General features: G+C 50.9%; 1 protein-coding gene across 1 annotated transcript; it reads left to right on the top strand.

Annotated features, from left to right (window-relative positions):
• The first annotated feature begins 131 nt into the window (after nt 1–131).
• cdk13 (cyclin dependent kinase 13) lies at nt 132–12,148 on the top strand. Its single transcript, XM_030348443.1, has 14 exons — nt 132–2,240; nt 3,156–3,716; nt 3,882–4,049; nt 4,373–4,512; nt 4,635–4,805; nt 5,156–5,345; nt 5,641–5,697; nt 7,015–7,116; nt 7,503–7,580; nt 7,858–7,974; nt 8,337–8,468; nt 8,845–9,041; nt 9,421–10,026; nt 10,528–12,148. The coding sequence occupies exons 1-14, from the start codon at nt 1,111–1,113 to the stop codon at nt 11,130–11,132; spliced, it is 4,254 nt and encodes a 1,417-aa protein (XP_030204303.1). The 5' UTR covers nt 132–1,110; the 3' UTR covers nt 11,133–12,148.
• Nucleotides 12,149–14,291: the final 2,143 nt, after the last annotated feature.

Below are 14,291 nucleotides of genomic sequence, written 5' to 3'. Positions count from 1 at the left end.
TATATAATTCAACTTTCTCGGATTTTACAATTTACCTTTTTTTTGTGTGAAGTGTATGGGGTTTCCTCTGTAGCCGACGTCACTGCTAATCTGGTTTACGCACACGACTGTGATTGGCTGACCGAAAAGCACAAGGCCTACAGTTTGAAAGCTCTCGGGGGGTGCAGCGAACAGCAAACGCTAGCTACTTTGCGAACAAAGTTTACGATTTCTTTTTGAAAATCAAACATATTTATCAGTCCCACTTGAACCTGAAATTGCTCTAAAACGCTTTGTCGGACGCCCCGGCTGCCAAACAGGAATACCGTCTCGATCGGATATGCGGACGCAAATGTGCTTTTGAATGGCATTGTTGTGCTGTATCTCGCCGGAGTGGACTTGAACTCCACGCCAGGAGAAAGGAAGGCTAGCTTAGCGGATGCTAACTTGCTCGCGACCTGCCACAGGCAACCTACAGCCAGCTCGCGTGCTACTCTACTTCCTGGTTGCACACTGGGAGCGTGTTATGGGAGCCGTGAAGAAGTTTGTGGACCGGGAGCATGTATTTTATTCACTTTAACTCCGCGTGAACGAATGGATTCTACGGTCTCTGTGTGCCGCGTCGTGGCGTGAGAAGCCCGTGTGTGTGTGAGATCTGAAAGCTCTTCGGGCCCTGAGTCGAGCGGAATGCGACTGTCTAGTTTGGGACACAATTGCTAGCTAGTGTGCGGCTAGCTAGCCGGATCGGCTAGCCGACAGCTTGTCCACGAAGCAGAGGTGCACAATGATTGTATTGTGTGTTTGACTCGACTTCTTGGTAAACTTGATTTGCGAACCGAGGCGATGCTGTTCCTGTGTAGAGAGTGTGGAGGAACATCAGTAGATCACTTCATAGGGTCAGCGGCTATCCTCCAGTGAGCTACTTTAGGAATGCTATCGCTAGGCTACCACTCGGCTAGCTGGGTGGCTGTGTGATTGTTAATTTGCTGGAAGGTTAGCAGCTAGCTTGCTATACGGCTGGCCAAATGTTGTGCTACGTGCGTTGGGGAGTTTAGTTGAGTGGGCAGAGACACTACGGAGAACAACCGCCCCCCCCACAAGCCGTGAGTGTATCTTATATTTTCTAAATAAATGCCTAACACAGAGGTACTCCGGGAGGCTCGGGGGAGAAGCCCCTCTTCACAGAGGAATGCTAAGCGACAGGAGAGGCGCAGTAAACCTGGAGGCGGCGGCGTGGAGCGAGAGGGGCACCGAGAGAAGAGGCGCTCGTCAGTGTCTCGGAAGAAGAAACGCCGACAGCCCAGGGACCCGCTGCCCGTCGGCACGTCAGAGCTGCCCGTCAGCGGACGGAAAGGCACTTTGGAAAGGGAGAGCGAGCTCCAGACTTTGGTGGAGTACGACGACGTGAGCTCGCAGTCGGAACGCTTCTCTGGAAGCCCGTCTCCCAAACTTGACCCGCATGCTGATCGACTCTCTGTCGACCGGCACAGCGAGAACGACTTCGAATATAACGGACCTGCGTCCCCTGGTCGGAGGCACCAGCGGGACAGGGACGCAGTGCTCCCGGCAAAAGACGCCCCGGCGGCCAGGGGCACCTCAGATAGGACTAGGCCAGAGAAGGAGCCCCGAAGAAAGGAGCGACAGAGTCACGAACGGGACTCCTCTAAAGTTCGGGGTGGGAGTGCGTTGAGTGGCTCTAAAAACAGGGACTCTTCCAGGAGTAGTGACAGAAATGGCAAAAAGTCAACGGCAGCCCAGCCGACCGTGGTCCCCGCGGAGAAAAGGGATGTGAAACGACACAAAAGCGCAACGAGGTCTGACAGACCCGAGAAGGAACCGCCATCTGCGTATAGAGAAGCTCCACAGTCGTACCGGGATGACCGGGAAGAGGTCAGGGGTTATCGGAGGAGCCCCGTTTTAAAGTCTGAGAGCCCCTACGGTACTTCGTATCCTTATGGTTACCAGTCCCCCAGTGGGTACAACCAGCCGATCTCTAGGAGGAGCCCCACGTACGGCAACAAGAGGCTTTCCCCGAGCTCTGCGTACTACAGCCGGGACCCGGATTTCTACCAGAGCTACGGCGCATCCAAGTCTCCCAGCTCGTATCCGAGCAGCAAGAGGAGGCGGTCTCCGACCAGCCCTGCCACCTGGCGTAGGTCACCCAGCTTTGGACGCCACAGTCCCTACGAACAGGGAGAGTTCGGCAACAGGAAGTCCCGGAGCCCGTACAGAAAGTCACGGAGTCCGAGTCCCGAAGTCAGGTGAGCATTCTTGTGTAAGGTGCCTCTGTTTTAACTACCAGCTCTGTGGTTAGATCTGATGTTGATTAGCTCGATTTCAGAATCGAGTCTATTAACGTCTGGTCGGTAGACGGCACCCTTCATCTTGGTAAAATCTGCCACTTGTCATGTGGGTCGATTTCGAAGCTTCTTGTTGAACAGCTGTGGGGTAATATAGGCCAGGGGACCGTTTTAAATGCATGACTCTTTCAGGGTTCCTCCATGATTGCATGCCAGCATTTGTAATAGGTCTTGCTTCACAAGACTTCCAGACGTGTTTTTTTTTTTGAAAGTAATGATGGGATCAGGTGGACGGAAAAGGGTAGACCTATTGCCGTCCTAACCTGAAATGATGCTCTCCCCAATTCATGCTATCCCCTCCGTATGGAAACAAACTGGAGATATAGTGAATAACTTTCTTACACAACGAGTATTAAAACTTTGAGGAGCAATGCAGGTTTTCAAGAAAGGTTTTCAGAAGACAATCCATTCCTGAGCTTTAAATATGTTACTAGTTATGCATGGAATCCATTGCAATTTCTACAGCCAATCCTGCAGATGTCGTTTGCCGAATCCTTATAGCGGAGTCCTGAATGCCTGGCTCAGCCAAATCAAGTATACATTCCTAACACAACATACTATTGATTTGCTGTCAGCATCACTTTTCTGCCCGGGCTTGTGGAATTATTTGGTATGTTAGCAGCCTGGAAGGCCTCCACGGCTAACCGGGTTCATATCCAGAATTGTTTTTTGCTTAAAGAAGAGCCAGTTCACGGTTGTTTGTTTTAAAATGTTTTTATGAACTGTGGCCTTGAATTGGGTGCTGTCCCAAAGCAAACACGCTGTCCAACTCCCGTATTTCATCGGAGGTTAATAGAGAACATCTCATCCCTGCAGGCGCCCGGCGAGGTCCCGTAGCAGGAGCCCGTTCGCGTCGACGCGACCCTCGCGGTCCCGCAGCCACCACCGCCACTCGCGCTCCCGCAGTCGGCCCTCCAGCCTCTCCCCCAGCACCATCACCTTCAAGACCAGCCTGGCGGCGGAGCTCAGCAAGCAGAAGAAGGCCAAGGCCGCCGAGGCCGCCGCCAAGGCCAAGACCTCCAGCAACGCCTCCACCCCCACCAAGGGGCACTCCACCTCCGCGGCCCACCAGCCCAGCCCCAAGACCAACCACCACACCTCCAGGAAGGGCCGGCCGCCCTCGCCGCCACAGCCTCCGCAGGGGCCCAAGACGCCCCCGTCCAGCCAGCCCCAGTCCCCCGCCGAGCGGCCCGCCAAGAGGAGCGCGGAGCCCCCTAAGGAGCGCGAGAGGGAAGGGAAGGGGAAGGAGGACAAGAGGAAGGCGCCGCCGGTGTTGATGAAGGACAAGCAGGGGGCCGCAGCGGGCCCACTCCTCGCCGCGCTGGCATCTATGCCGCTACCCCACGCTGTTGTCGAGCACATGGACAAAGGAGAAAGGTACACAGAGGAGGCAGGGTCTGTGCTGGATGTCCTGGACGGCTTTACAATTATTTATCTTTTGATTTACCCATTAAACCGTGTAGATTTAATGTACGGCAAGGGCTTCTGATAAATCATTCGATACTCGTCCCCATCTCACTGTTTCCTCCTTCCCACCCGCAGCCTGAAGGACGGCACGCTCTCAGGAAAGAAGAAGCTGGAACGCAAATCCCGCCAGCTTCTGACGGACCTGCCCCTTCCCCCCGAGCTTCCCGTGGGCATCAGCTCCCCCGCTTCGACCCACAGCCCCGCGGAGGAGAAGAAGAACCATCTCCCGCGCCGCAGGCCCAAGTATGGTTCCATTACGTCTGCCCGTTCTAGTCCGCTCCCCGGCGGTACATTGTAGTGATGGCCCAGATTGGGTGGTGAATGTCATGGAGGTTAGCGCACTGGAGTTGTCGTACATGGTAAGCCTTCTGAAGGGCTGCAGTAATTTAGCTTGGCGGTGACAACGCTCGCCTTCCAATCCCTGGGTTGCCGTCCCCTGGCACGTCTCTCCCCATGGTGTGAGAGAAGTGGGTGTAGCACCGGTCTTGCAGACCTCATGGTTTTCCCCTTGAGAGTTAGGAACTCTTGTGTTATTATTCATTTCTTAATATCTCTTTCTTCACCAGGATCTGTGGATCCCGGTTTGGTGAGATCAAAGAGACGGAGATCGACTGGGGCAAACGCTGCGTGGACAAGTTTGAGATCATCGGAATCACGGGCGAGGGCACGTACGGCCAGGTGTACAAAGCTAAGGACAAGGACACGGGTAACACACAGAATCCCTTTTAGACTCGTTTCTAATTCAAACATACTCGTGTAAAACCTTTCTACCCAAGCCCTGTATGCGTGTGAGTGTTTCTTGACGTTGGCCTCCCTCTGGTTCTCCAGCTGAGATGGTGGCTCTGAAGAAGGTTCGCCTGGACAACGAGAAGGAGGGCTTCCCTATCACCGCCATCCGGGAGATCAAGATCCTCCGACAGCTCAACCACAAGAGCATTATCAACATGAAGGAGATCGTCACGGACAAAGAGGACGCTCTGGACTTCAAGAACGACAAAGGTATCGGGTGGTGCCCCCAATAGGGGAATGTTATTGTGTTCACACACACTCAGATATTTTGCGCTCCACTGCTTGGTATAAAAGCCCGACTGGTAATCCTGACTGCGGATACGAGGTCCTGATGGAGCAACTAGTGGCCTTCTTTCTAAAGTACCCTGTTCACTAGACCAGCAAGGGGAACATGTAGCCTAAGGGGTTCATGAGCAGGCTCCGGGGGTTAGCCTAACATTTGAGCTTTTTACCGAATTGATCAATGCAAAAGAAAGATTACTGTAAAATATGAATTTGTTGTGTTTGATCCCACTCTGGCCAACTCTTGCTCTACATCTGCCCCCTCTCCCCAAACCCAGGTGCGTTCTACCTTGTGTTTGAGTACATGGACCATGACCTGATGGGGCTGCTGGAGTCCGGCCTGGTCCACTTTAACGAGAACCACATCAAGTCGTTCATGAGGCAGCTGTTGGAGGGGCTGGACTACTGCCACAAGAAGAACTTCCTGCACCGAGACATCAAGTGCTCCAACATCCTCCTCAACAACAAGTGAGTCCGGATAGCGTCCCAGCAGAGAACCATGAGTACGGATTTTAATGCTCTTTCTTTAGTATGAAGGAGGATGGTGTTATTGGGGCTTTAGCCAGAGAGCGACCTAAAGAGGATTTTTTGATGCTTGCCATTTAGGAGATGGAAGTATTGTGTCTCGTTGTAGGATGCGAACATTGGGGTTAGAACCTGGTCTCTTTCGGCTGGGAGCAACTCTAGACGCAGCTGTCTAAATTTATATTATCAGCCACCTTTTTTTTTTTAATGTTTTTCTATTTTCTTCTATTTTTTTCAGGGGTCAAATCAAGCTGGCGGATTTCGGTCTTGCTCGACTGTACAACTCAGAAGAGAGGTGAGTACTCTGCCCTGCTGTCTGCTCAATCGCACTCCATCCCGTTGTCTTGGGTTTACGTAGCAACGCCCGCCAACCACTTCTTCCAAGGGGAGTTCCAGCCCCTTATTCTACTTAATTTAAGAATGCTCGATTCTGATTGGCTGGGAGGGGTGCATTAATCCGGCATATTGCCCGCTGATTTGTCGGTTCTACTTGCTGCTGACTGAGCACTGTACATCAATACGCCGCTTGTATCGTTTTCTATCACATACATTTCAAACATGAGGTCCGTTGTAAAAATAAACCAAGGAGTGCATGTTTGATCGATCGTCATTAAAGCTGACTTGATACGAATGTAACAACTACGTTGTTAAACTAGTGATCAGTTGCAACCTTGTGTGGTTGCTATAGAAACGCGTTACCTACAGCTGAGCTAACGTTATTCACCGTAGTTCTAAAGGGAACTACTTTTCGAGGGAGATGAACTTAAACAGAGCATACATTTAATAAGCATGCAATAAGAAAAAGGCTAATTATTAAAGTATTTGAATTGTTTTATTATGTCGGCCGGCGCGAAGTAGAATAAACGGAATAATCACCTCAAGGCAGGGCAATAAACAGTTTGATATGCCCGGCTCGCGGAAGGTTATCGCGGTAAGCCGTCCACGAGCCGGGCATATCAAACTGTTTATTGCCCGGCCTCTCGGTGATTATTCCTTACTTAGTGCCTCAGGAGAATAACAAAGAAGCGGCCTCAGACCACAAAACTGTACCTTTGCATTAACCTTGCGAGGCAGCTGGATTCTCGAGATCCAGGTCATGCCAGCATCAGCAAGCGGACCAATCAGCGTCCTATGAGTCTACTACCTGAGAAGTGATAGACAGATGGTTCGTCCAATCACCTGCCAAGTATTTTTGGAAAGGGCCTGCCCTTATTGAAACAGCTTCCAAGGACCACTTCCCAGATGGTTCTGTGTATAATACCATCTGGCACGTCATAGCAGTATGCATAACGCATACTTGTCTGATATTGATTATCTGAGAAATAAAATATATTGCATCCCAAATATGAACATTATCTTATGGGCCATCACATTAGATGTCCCTGGACTAGTTTTGTAAAAATCATGAATTTAGCTGGGCTGGTCAATAACATGTTGACATGCCCCTGGGTAGGGGGGTTGGAACTCCCTAGCAACGACACTCTCCTCCATGGCGACCGTATCACGACCCTGTCCTCCAGGACGCGGCTGCTGCTCCCTGTGTCCGGGGAGCCGCTCCCCAGGGTCTCCTCTGAGCCGTCAGGACTAAGCGTGTGTGTTGGGTTTGTTTCAGCCGACCGTACACCAACAAGGTGATCACCCTGTGGTACCGGCCCCCGGAGCTGCTGCTGGGGGAGGAGCGCTACACGCCGGCCATTGACGTCTGGAGCTGTGGGTAAGAACCGCACCAACCCTCCACCCGCGCCCTACCGGCTGCCGCATAATGGACATGGAAACGTACAGATCAGCTGGTACCTCTGATGACCACATTAATGGGGATTGGTGGAAATGGGATACCTTGTTGTCATTCATTTTTGATTATCAATCATTTATCAATTCATATATTGGGTATTAACATCAACAAAAGATTAACTGCCCAATCGTTGAATATCAATCATTCATCTGGACCCTTCCGTTTGTGGTGTCACTAATGGTGAGGTTAAAATATGTCTATGTCATGGCTTATCAACATCCCACCTGCTCGTAAATAAGGGGCGCTTTGATCAACAAATGTTCACGCTGCTCGGTGTTCACATCCCACTTCCCCCTTCTCTTTTCTAGATGTATTCTGGGGGAACTGTTCATTAAGAAGCCCATCTTCCAAGCCAACCAGGAGCTGGCCCAGCTGGAGCTCATCAGGTACCGGAGACGTTCACCTTCGTTCAGTTGTGGAGTTGCTTAGGCTGAAGTGGTCCAATTCATAAACTCCTGAGCTGCGTGAACTTCACATTATCTGATATTTTCTTATGGGTTTTGAAATCTGTTTGAATTTTTATGCGGTTTGAATTCAGATTTCTGATCAAAATGTAAACGGTTAAGGCAATAGATCAAATCTGAGTTAAACTTGACACTGTTGCAACGCCTGACTGATGTATCCTCACTCTTTAAGTAATCAAACTTCTCTTTCGTCTCTCAGCCGTATCTGTGGCAGCCCCTGTCCCGCCGTGTGGCCAGATGTGATCAAACTTCCCTTCTTCAACACCATGAAACCAAAGAAACAGTACCGAAGGCGCCTACGCGAAGAGTTTGCCTTGTAAGAAACTATTCATAAATATATAATACTATTATAATGGTGTGACAGGCTGTGCCTTTGACCAGTGGTTGTTTCCGCCATGGGGTATAAGTAGGTTAGGCTCAACCACCCATCCTACATCAGGATAGACACTGCCATTTGTGATGTCAGAAATGGTGGTGTCCATCCAGATGTAGGACGGCTGGATCAGCCTCCTGCTAGTCATAAGAGCCCACTGGGTAGGTGGAACTCTCTGTCGTATATCTGGTTGGACACGGCCACTTGCGATGTCACAAGTGGGACATCACAAGGGAACAGCTCCTCCAGGTCCCACCTGGTGATGGGATGTTGAACGATGTCCCTTAACCTCTCGCCCCCCTCAGCATCCCGCCCTCGGCGCTGGACCTGTTCGACCACATGCTGAACCTGGACCCCAGCAAACGCTGCACAGCGGAGCAGGCGCTGGGGAGCGAGTTCCTGAAGGACGTGGACCCCGACAAGATGCCCCCGCCAGAGTACGCCTCGCACACCACTGGGGTTTCACACCGCAGAGGGGCAGGAGAGGGGCTATGCTGGGTTTTATGCCCAAAACGTCAGCCAGCTCTCTTTTGAGATGGAGCGACTTGTATACAACAATGCCACTTTTATTTATATCATGCATTTATATTATAACTTATGTTGAAGTTATTTGTATGAATCCTCTTTTCATAAGTCGATCGATCCGTATTTATATGTTGCTACACTCAGAAAAAGGTAATGATGACCATGGAACAGCGAAATACCACAACAGGAAAGAACAAAACGACATAGATAGTTGAGAACGTTGAATTTGTCCGTTCCACGGTCCCACCGGTCAAAGTGACTAATGATCCCCCCCCTCCCCTTCTGCAGCCTCCCCCTCTGGCAGGACTGCCACGAGCTCTGGAGCAAGAAGCGCCGGCGTCAGAAGCAGATGCCCGAGGAGCCGGCGGCCCCCAAGGCCCCGCGGAAGGAGCTGGGCCTGGACGACAGCCGCAGCAACACGCCCCAGGGCTTCCCCGCACCCGGGCCTCTCAAGGCCCCGGCCGCGGCTGCCTCCGCGCTGCTGGGTGAGGGCCCGACCACACACACGCATCAATCAATGTCTGGCTTAACGGTTGTGAGACTGGGTTAGGATAGCGGAGAGGTTTAAGGCTTTTGACTCCCAGCACACACGGTCTGGGTTCAAACCCTGCTGGGTGTTTCTCTTTTTAAATTGCGGTTAACCCAACTGGCTGAGTGGGTTATTATATAAGTTGTATTGGCCGTCAATCTGTGTCACCTTAAAGAACACCCAATATCGATTTTGATCACATAATAAACCACCTATCCTTGTATGCTATTATCCAAAGGGACTTTGATCATGACGCCAACCTAGGAACCTTATTCAGTTTGGAGGTGTTCTGAAGGCGTTTGATGTTCCCCCTCCTCTCCCCCCCCCCCCTGCAGACCCCAAGGGCCCCAGCTCCCAGCTCACCCAGGAGCAGCTGGCCGTCCTCCTCAACCTCCTCGGCCAGCCCAAGGGCGCCGTCAACCCCGCCCAGTTCGTCCAAGCCATGAGTTCAAAGGTCAACCAGGAGACCCTGCAGCAGCTGTCCAAGGCCCTGGCGCCGGGCGAGCCGCCCGCCGAGCCAGCCCCGCCCCCCCCTCCTCCACCCCCCCAGGGCCTCCCCGTCAAGCCGCCGCCGTCGTCCTCCTCCTCCGGCGCTCCGAGCGGAATGCCCCGCACGCCGCCGCTGCCCAAGCCCCCGTCCACGCCACCCCCCCCCTCCTCCTCCTCCTCCTCCTCGATGGCGTCGGCCCCCGAGGGGGAGGCGGCGGCGGCCACGCAGACGGCCATGACCATGCTGCTGGCCCAGCTCCTCCAGGCCCAGCAGGGGGCCCCCAGGCCCGAGCCCCCCGGGGAGGGGGCGGAGCCGCAGGAGAGCGCCGCCCACCCCTCCTCCTCCTCCTCTTCCTCCTCCAGCAGCTCCGCGGGGGCGGGTCCCGGCACGGCGGCGCAGCCTGCCTTACAGGACGCCAAGCGGCCGCCGGAGCCCCATCGGGTCTCCCCAGGTACTGAGGACCATACCTTTTATTCATACCATGCTTTTTGTCATGAGTTGTAAAATATTATTACAAATAATGAAGTATTGAGGAAGAGCGCTGTTTTCAACCCCCTTTGAACTCGGAATAACCCTCAAGCGCGTGTGGAATTATTCAGTAGATGATGAACTTGGATGAACCAGGTTTCTAACAGCGGATTGTACTTAAGTCTATATTGAATTAAGATATGAAATACAGGTATTGCAAATATGACACACCTTAAATATGCGAGTCATTTGCCCCTCCAGTTTCTTTCTTCATGTCGGTTTGTCATTTAGCAAGCACTCGAATGCACAAGAGCCTTCCTGTGAAGTCAGACATGCTTCAGCAGCAGGGAGGGGGGCGTCTTGATAAGGGGGATGTAAGCCTACACGGGGGATCGAACCACAGCCCAAAGACCCCATAGTAAACCAGTGGTTTACCAGTGCACCAAAGTTCAAATCTGTACCCAAACGTCTCCTTGTCTTCCAGTGTCTGAGGTGGGGGCTATGCCGATCCTCCCTCCAGACCAGAGACCCCCAGAGCCCCCGGAGCCCCCACCCCACGCCGACCTGGACTACCGCCAGGCCCCCCCGGACCTGAAGACCACCCAGCCCACGGCCCCGGTCACCCCCGCCGGGTTCGGGGACAGCTACATGGGTCACCTGATGGGCGGCGGTCTGCCGCTCCACGCGCTGAGGGAGGTGTTCAGCGGCGCCGGCCCTCCTCCCCCGGGCCCCGCCTCCTCCTCCTCCTGCAACACGGCTCTGTCGTTGTCGTCGGCCGGCGGGGCCCCCATGGGGGTCCGCCCGGAGCCCTACCCCCAGAACCCCGCCGTGCCCCCCGGGGGCATGGTGTTCACCGGGGACAAGGACCACCGCTTTGAGTACAACCACAGCCCCGGGGAGGGGCCGCCCTGCGCCCTCCCCCCCCACCTGTACAACCACGCCATGGGCCGGCCCGACGGCCCGCACGCCCCGGCCTGGGGCTCCCCCTCCCAGGCCGGGGCGCCCCCCCCGTCCCTGCCCCTGCCCCTCGGCTACGTCCCGCACGTGAACTCGACGGCCGCCCTCAGGGGGCGGGGCCTGCCGTTCTGATTGGACGAGAGGGGCGAGTGAAGGGCGGGCGACATCCAGGCAGCAGGGCTCTGATTGAATGGAACGTGAGGAGGACTCGACCCGAGCACATGGAGCCTCTGAGGCGCGGGGAGATGCGTTCTTGATTTGTATTAACTTAAAGGCGGCGGCGTGTCTCTCCTCCCGTCTGGCCACGGAGGGCGCGGCCACACACACAGGCGGGCTTTTCTTGCTCGTAACCATTTTCATATTTTTTTGTAATCTATTCTGCTGTCTTTTAAATTAAACTTTTACCTACTTTGAGTGTACATTTACCATGCAGGCATATTTTAAACCTCTCTAATTGCCCAGGGGCCGACTAGTATTAAAGGTTTTGCACTACTGACCCAAGTAGGCGGAGAACTATTTTAGCTATGAAAGGACTTGAACGGGATGAGGTGACCCAACCACGTGTTCGCCCCTCCCTCTGGGGACGCGGTTGTCAAGGCAACCCGCCGTCTCCGTATGGATCCACTCCACTGTTCAGGGCGAATCAAGTGCAAGCGAAAGGTCCAAAACGAATGTGCGATCGGCTACCAATATGCCCAGCCCAGCCCTCCCCCACCCACCCATCGGAGTGCAACAACGCTGCTTTTTTTTTTTTTAAACCGGAGAGAGTGGAGGACAAGGTGATCAACAATGAGTTCTGGTGGTGCTATTAGTGGGAGTCAAGTGTGACGGCACATCGTGAAGGAGCTGCTGGGCAGGGGTGGGCTCTGAAACATACGTCCGTCTGGTCCTGCGTCGACGGGGGAGAAGCGGCAGCACTTGGGGCCACTTGGAAGAACCAGTGGCTGCTGAATGACTCGATGGAGGAGGGCTGGATTTGTACTGGTATTTTGATTCTGTTGTAAGTGGACCCAACACATGAATTATGAATTTCAGACGGACACACAGGCAATGAAAGGTTGTTTTTGTTTTTTACTAAAAATGTTTGTCCCTCCCCTGCCCTACCTCTTCCTCCCTTGGCAAATGTTTATTAAAGAAATGCCAACGACGTTCTGTGGTAGTACATTTACTCAAGCATCTTTTTGGGGGACGATTTATTGCGTGGAATCAGATGAATGAGGCAAACTGTATGAAAAGAAGGTAGTATTCTCAAATATAGGGCTCCATAGTGTATGTGTAGAAAAGAATAACATTTGATTAAAGTAGCTACCTGGCCCTGGGGACATGATGAAGGTTGAGTCAAATTAAATTAGATAGTAAAGATAGTTCATACCTCTTTCTGGTTTCAGCGTTGTTATGGAAGTTACGCAATAAATCCTCTAGAGGGCAGTGACTCGTTTACATTTAATTGTTTAATTGTAGGTCTAGGTGGCGGTGGCATGTGACACCCCTCACCAACCCGCAGATTATCTCCTCAAAATGTTGTTAAATGACCAGTAACAACTCATTGCCAAAGCAGGGTAACAATAAAATAAAAAGGTCAGGTATATAGTATATAAGTATAAAACGTTAAATACAATATATATACATATCAGATATTATACTACTCTATCTATTTTCGGGTATGGTCTGACTTTTGACTCTATACCGCCGCCTCGATTTCCGGTGGTATTGCTCCGTTTCTCAAGGAGCACTCCGGATTCATAAACTCAGAGGCGACGGACGCCCATTGACGGACGACACACCTCCGGGACCGGACGAAACGGTCCGTGTCCGTATTTACCGTAGGGTGTTGTAACGGGGTGAATTGTAACGCCACCAATTCCACCTATCATAAGATATGAGACATGTGAAAGTTTCAGTCTCCTCCTTCCTTTACGATCACTCATGGACATGTTCCACTAGTTGGCGTCATTTTTGAAGGAGTTCCGAGAGAAATCCCAGAAAGTAACGTTTGTTTTCGATTACTTATACCGTTTTTACCGTACTTTTACCGTATAGTTTGACCAAACAGGTCAAACTATAGTTTCTCTAGTAAAGAATGGTGTATCTCTCCCTTGCGAACGTCAAAGCACCATGCCAATACAGCTAGTTTAGTAATGGATGACAGGGCGGGGTAGGTTGTAACGCATGGTTTGAAAGTGTTCCAACCATCCCCTTGCATACAAAGTTGTTCATAGAGAAGATGTTGAAGATGTTGCCCTATTCTAAAAAAAAAAACACTGTTCAGCTCTCTCTCTCTCAAGAGACACAAATGCATACACAAAGTATAAATGTCATCATTTTTATATTTTGTTCATAACATTAATATGATCTTTATTCTCTATGGGAAGAATGGATTGTATGTTATATGATTTGATTCGTTCAGTATACCCCCTATGTTTTATTCGATACATTTCAACCCTTATGGGTTTTTCATGACGACAGATAAAAAACTACAGTGTTACCCTTTACGTTTCATTTGATAAAACGACAGTGTTACCCCTTATGTTTTTCCCCCATGATGACTGAGGAAAAACAACAGTGTTACCCCTTATATTTTATTTGACAAGGACAATTTTTTTTTTTGAAATATATATTTTTTCATGACGACCAATAGAATACGACAGTGTTACCCCTTATATTTTATTTGACAAAGACAGCAGTGTTACCCCTTATGTATTTTTTCATGACGACCAATAAAAAACAACAGTGTTACCCCTTATGTTTTTATTCATGACGGCCAATAAAAAACAACAGTGTTACCCCTTATGTTTTTTTTCATGACGACCAATTAAAAAACAACAGTGTTACCCCTTATGTTTCATTTGATAAAAACTACAGTGTTACCCCCTATGTTTTAATGGCTAAATATCAACAGTGTTACCCCTTATGTTTTTTTCATGACGACCGATAAAAAAGGACAGTGTTACCCCTTGTGTTTCATTCGATAAAAACGACAGTGTTACCCCTCATGTTTCATTTGATAAAAACGACAGTGTTACCCCTTGTGTTTTTTTCAGTGACGACCAATGAAAAACCACAGTGTCACCCCCTACGTTTTATTTGATCAATAAAACATTTATCAAATAATAAACGTTTATTAATAAACGACGACCAATAAAAAACAACAGTGTTACCCCTTGTGGTTTTTTTCATGACGACCAAAGAAAAACCACAGTGTCACCCCCTATGTTTTATTTGACAAATATCGACAGTGTTACACCTTATATTTATTTCATGACGGCGATAAAAAACGACAGAGTTACCCCT

Source organism: Gadus morhua, chromosome 23 (genome assembly GCF_902167405.1).
Source record: "Gadus morhua chromosome 23, gadMor3.0, whole genome shotgun sequence".
NCBI lineage: Eukaryota > Metazoa > Chordata > Actinopteri > Gadiformes > Gadidae > Gadus > Gadus morhua.
This window is presented reverse-complemented; position numbering and strand designations above follow the sequence as displayed.